Source organism: Stegastes partitus, unplaced genomic scaffold (genome assembly GCF_000690725.1).
Source record: "Stegastes partitus isolate 25-593 unplaced genomic scaffold, Stegastes_partitus-1.0.2 Scaffold2422, whole genome shotgun sequence".
NCBI lineage: Eukaryota > Metazoa > Chordata > Actinopteri > Pomacentridae > Stegastes > Stegastes partitus.
Window position 1 is genome coordinate 15421 of NW_007580153.1, and position 5959 is coordinate 21379.

A 5959-nucleotide genomic window follows, 5' to 3' on the forward strand; every position below is an offset into this window, starting at 1 on the left:
AAAAAAAAAACACAACTTCTACCAGCATTATCAGAACTCCTTTAGTAGTTTTCTGTGACATCTTGCCATGCATTAGGAGTATATCTACTGAACATGAGTAGACGTTCTTACCTAAAACGGTGAGTTTAGTTCCAGCTCCAAAGTGAGCTTCTGACTGGGAGCTCACAGTGTTTCATAGAGCTGATAAGAACCGGCTGACAGGACTAATCTGGGCATGGAGCCAAAGCTTTTAAACCACTTTTACACTTGTGTTACAGGCTCAAACTAACTCCTGTGTTCACATTTTACACCTTCTACTCTACATATTAAACAAATTCTACATGTTTCCTGAAGTCCTAACATGTGAACCTGAGAATGGAGCAGAGATCAGCTCATTTTTGCAGCTTTTCTTACCTAAAACAGTGAGTTTAGTTCCAGCTCCAAAGTAAGCTTCTCTGTTGGAGCACAGAGACTTTCAGCTGGAACAAAAACTCTTCCTACGGATTCTCTTTATCTGTTCAAACTTGAAATGATCCCAACTTTGACACACATTGATTTACAAAGACTTAGATTTCATTAACTTTAGCATTTAGAGTGAACTTAGAGTTTCAGAAGTATCTTACCAAAAATAATTTCTGAACAATATTTCAGGAACTTTAAATGTTTTCTTACCTAAAACGGTTAATTTAGTTCCTCCACCAAAGAAAGCTTCTGCACCACTACCAGTGTCACAGTGCAGCTGATCAGTGTAAAAACCACCTGAGATGCTGCTTTTACTTCATAGTTTCTTTAAAACTTAGCCTCTTGTATTAATGATCCAACATCCTGATCCAACATTAGCTGCACTGCTGACTGTTTTATTTATTTATTTTTTTACAAGTTTAGCATAAAGCAGAACTTTTTTTTCATTCAGCATTTTTGCTTTTATGAGTTTTGCTTCTACAGATTCAGTCAAAAGAAGAATTTCTGACGTTTTACTCACCGAGAACAGTCAGTTTAGTTCCCTGCCCGAAATAAGCTTCGTACTGACACAGTGTTTAAGCTCCAGGACAAAAAGCTCTGAGCTGAAACTATAAAGAGCTTCAGTGCACTAAGTTTGTCAAAGAGCTGCTGGAGTTTAAAGCTTCACACATTTGTTTTCTCACTCAAGATTCTTTTACAGACCTTAACAACAATAGATTTCTTACCTAAAACAGTTAATCTTGTTCCTCCACCAAAGTAAGCTTCATAAGAACCAGTGGCACAGTGAAGCTGACCAGAGTAAAAACAGCCTGAGATGCTGCTTTGCTTTTTAGTTTTACAATAAATGTTGATTTCCTTTAAAACAAACAACTTCAACCTGTTTTTAACAGAACACCTGCATTACAAACATCTCAGTTAACAAGCTCATTGTTACTTTTAACTTAAATAAGCTTTTTTCTTACACTTTTTAGGAGCAAAGAGCATTGAGCCAAACTCTAACTGGACTTAAAAGTGAGACAATTTCAATCGTTTTCTTACCTAAAACAGTTAATTTAGTTCCTCCACCGAAGTAAGCTTCATTGGCACCAGAGTCACAGTGAAGCTGATCAGTGTAAAAACAACCTGAGATGCTGCTTTGCTGTTCAGTTTTGTAATAAATGTTAATTTTCCTTTACAACCAACAACTGCAGCCTGTTTTTTTTTTACATGATATCTGCAATTCAGACCTTTCAAATAATGAGCAAATAAGCTTAATTTAAACTTAAAAACGATGGTCAGTTTGGCTAAAATGGGAACAATAAAAGCCAAAAGGCTGAACTTAAACTGGATTGAAGAGCTAGAAACACTAGAGTTACAATGATGTTTCCCATTCATTTCGGTTTCTTACCTAAAACGGTTAATTTAGTTCCTCCACCGAAGTAAGCTTCAGCAGCATTGGAGTCACAGTGCAGCTGATCAGTGTAAAAACAACCTGACATGCTGCTCTGCTATTCTGATAAATGTAACTCCACTTAAAAACCAAAAACTGCAGCCTGTTTTTACTTCATATCTGTGGTACAAACCTCATTTATGAGCTTGTTAAACTTCATTTTAACCTTCCATAAACAGTCAGTTTTGTCCTTTTGCCAAAAGAAGCTTCATTCTAACACAGTTTATAAGAGCAAAAAGCAACGAGCTGAACTTTGACTGGATATAAGAGTTAGAAACACTCAGATTAGGATTCTGGTTCTTTTACTTTCTTACCTAAAACGGTTAATCTTGTTCCTCCACCGAAGTAAGCTTCATTACCAGAGTCACAGTGCAGCTGATCAATGCTAAAAACTGCCTGCTTTTACTTCACGTCTTTGCTTTTCAGCTTTGCAATAAATCTAATTTAATTTAAAACCAACAATGAAAAACTGTTTTTACCAAATCTCTGGTTAACTTAGTTTTAACCTTCTAAGAACAGAACGTTTGGTTCTTTGGCTAGAATAAGCTTTGTTCTGACAGGTTTTAAGACTGAAAAGCCCTGAGACGTACCTCAGACTGCAGGTGCAATGCTGTTGATGGTTTCTTGAGTTTTCTTACCTAAAACGGTTAATTTTGTTCCTCCACCAAAGAAAGCTTCAGAGCCAAAGCCAGAGTCACAGTGCAGCTGATCAGTGCTTAAAACTGCCCAAGATTCTGCTCTTTTTTCTGGCTTTTTAGTCTTGTCATAAATGTACTTTTCCTTTGAAACCATCAACTGCAGCCTGTTTTTACAGAAAATCTGCAACACGAACCTCATTATGAGCTCGTTAAGCTTCACTTTAACCCACCAAGAGCAGTCAGTTTGCCAAACCAAGCTTCGTTCTAACACAGTTTTTAAGAACAAAAAACAACTTAAACTACATTTAACAGCTTGAAAGACTCAACTGACAATGCTGCTCCTTGTTTAGTTTAGTTTCTTACCTAAAATGGTTAATTTAGTTCCTCCACCGAAGTAAGCTTCAGCATTAGTGTCACAGTGAAGCTGATCAGTGTAAAAACATCCTGAGATGCTGCTTTGCTCTTTAGATTTCTAATAAATGTAACTTCCTGTAAAACCCTCAACTTTAAGCTATTTTTTTCTGCAACACAAACCTCAATTATTAAACCTATTAAGCTTTGTTTTAACTTAATAAAGACGTCAGTTTGGTCCTGTGACTAATTTCAGCTTCGTTCTAACAGTTTTTAAGAGCAAAAAGCAATTAGCTGAACTTAAACTTCATTTAGGAGCTACAAATGATTACAATGCTGTTCATCAGAAGTTTTAGTTTCTTACCTAAAACAGTTAATTTAGTTCCTCCACCGAAGTAAGCTTCAGCAACACCACCAGAGTCACAGTGCAGCTGATCAGTGTAAAAACAGCTCAAGATGCTGCTTTTGCTTTGCTGCTAAGCTTTACAGTTTTGTCATTAATAGAATTCACACTTAAAACTGACAATGACTGCTTTTGCAAAATGTCAGTGATACAAACCTCAGTTAGCAGCTCGTTAAAGTTCATTTTAGCCTCCTAAGAAGAGTCAGTTTGGTCCTTTTGCTTCGTTCTAACACAGTTTTGAACAACAAAACGTAATGAGCTGAACTTCAACTGGATCTAACAGCTGTACATCAGGACAGAACAGAACTCTCCAGTTATGATGCTGTTTTTCATTTCTTGAGTTTTCTTACCTAAAACGGTTAATTTTGTTCCTCCACCGAAGTAAGCTACTGAGCCTGTACCAGAGTCACAGTGAAGCTGATCAATGCTTAAAACTGCCCAAGATTCTGCTCTTTTCTTTGGCTTAGTTTTGTAATAAATGTACTTTTCCTTTGAAACCAACAACTGCAGCCTGTTTTTATTAAATACCAGCAACACAGACCACATTATCAGCTCGTTAAGCTTCATTTTAACCAGTCAGTTTGGTCGTCTGACTAAAATACGCTTCGTACTGTCACAGTTTTTAAGAACACAAAGCAATCATCTGAACTTTCAGGATCTAGAAACACTTCAATTGCAGAGCAGTTTTTCACAAATTTTAGCTTCTTACCTAAAACAGTTAATCTTGTTCCTCCACCAAAGTAAGCTTCATAACCAGAGTCACAGTAAAGCTGATCAGAGTTAAAACAGCCTGAGATGCTGCTTTTACTTTACCTCTTCACTTTTTGGTCACTTTTACGTGTTCTTTGTTTTAAATACCAAAAAAAACAAGCTAAATCAGGACTTTGTTTTGGTGAATCAATGAGAAGAAATTCTGATGTTTTACTCACCGAGAACAGTCAGTTTAGTTCCCCGGCCGAAATAAGCTTCATAGTTGGCACAGCGCTGAGGCTTAATGTCAAAAAGTACTGAGCTCAACTTGAATTATAAACACCTGCATACTGAGAGTGTCTCTCTGCACTGCTTCAGTCACACATCTTCTTACATTAGTGGGATTTTAATGATTCTTTTCTTACCTAAAACAGTAAGTTTGGTTCCTTTTCCAAAGTACGCTTCGTTGGCGTTGTCACAGTGCAAAAACACTGAACATGAAACTTGTTCTCTGACTGAATTTTCATTTTTCGGTTTTCACTCAGTCTTCTGTCATTTCTAAGACTCTAAACTAATGTAGATTCCATCAGAACACAGAATTTAAATGAGATATTTACCTAAAACTGTCAGTTTGGTTCCTTTTCCAAAGTAAGCAGGTTGGTTCTGGTTCACGGTGCAAAAACACTGAACATGAAACTGTTTCTCTGACAGAATTATCTTTTAGGTTTTTACCAATTCATCTGCCAATTCTGCGACTTTAAACTAAAGTAGAACTCTTCAAAACACAGAATTTAAATGAAATATTTACCTAAAACTGTCAGTTTGGTTCCTTTTCCAAAGTAAGCAGGTTCGTTGTGGGTCACAGTGCAAAAACACTGAACATGAAACTGTGTCTCTCCTAGAATTATCTTTTATATTTTGACCAATTCGTCTGTCAATACTAAGACTTTAAACAAATGTAGAATCCATTAAAACACAGAATTAAAGTGAAATATTTACCTAAAACTGTCAGTTTGGTTCCTTTTCCAAAGTAAGCAGGGCTATCCTGGTTCACGGTGCAAAAACACTGAACATGAAACTGGTTTTCTGACAGAATCTTCATTTTTAGGTTTTCACTCATTCTTCTATCAACACTGAGTCCATAAACTAATGTAGATTCCATCAGAACACAGAATTTAAATGAAATATTTACCTAAAACAGTGAGTTTGGTTCCTTTTCCAAAGTAAGCAGGATCAGTGTTGGTCACGGTGCAAAAACACTGAACATGAAACTGTTTCTCTGACAGAATGATCTTTTAGGTTTTTACCAATTCATCTGTCAATGCTGCGACTTTAAACTAAAGTAGAATCGATTAAAACACAGAGTTTAAATGAAATATTTACCTAAAACTGTCAGTTTAGTTCCTTTTCCAAAGTAAGCAGGGGTGCCCTGGGTCACGGTGCAAAAACACTGAACATGAAATAGGTTTTCTGCCAGATTTTTCATTTTTAAGTTTTCACTCATTCTTCTGTCAACACTGAGTCCATAAACTAATGTAGATTCCATCAGAACATAGAATTAAAGTGGAATATTTACCTAAAACGGTCAGTTTGGTTCCTTTTCCAAAGTAAGCAGGTTGAGTGTTGGTCACGGTGCAAAAACACTGAACATGAAACTGTTTCTCTGACAGAATGATCTTATTAAACTTTTTATCAATTCTTCTGTCAGTTCTAAGACTTTAATCTAAAGTAGAACTCTTCAAAACACAGAATTAAAGTGAGATATTTACCTAAAACTGTCAGTTTGGTTCCTTTTCCAAAGTAAGCAGGGTAACCCTGGGTCACGGTGCAAAAACACTGAACATGAAACTGGTTTTCTGCCAGATTTTTCATTTTTAGGTTTTCACTCATTCTTCTATCAACACTGAGTCTCTAAACTAATGTAGATTCCATCAGAACACAGAATTAAAGTGGAATATTTACCTAAAACGGTCAATTTGGTTCCTTTTCCAAAGTAAGCAGGTTCAT

General features: G+C 36.2%; 1 protein-coding gene across 3 annotated transcripts in view; it reads right to left on the minus strand.

Moving 5' to 3' along the window:
• The window catches only part of LOC103374976 (uncharacterized), a 58115-nt gene that overhangs the window by 6260 nt on the left and 45896 nt on the right, over window positions 1-5959 (minus strand). The window contains exon 4 of one of the 3 annotated variants that reach the window (XM_008305152.1): window positions 5336-5388. The exons of 1 other annotated variant lie outside the window; for it this stretch is intronic. In XM_008305152.1, the coding sequence (XP_008303374.1) occupies window positions 5336-5388 (53 nt within the window). Of the gene's footprint in view, window positions 1-1479; window positions 1534-5335; window positions 5389-5959 lie in introns of all 3 variants that reach the window. One more of the 3 variants, XM_008305150.1, reaches the window with a different exon arrangement.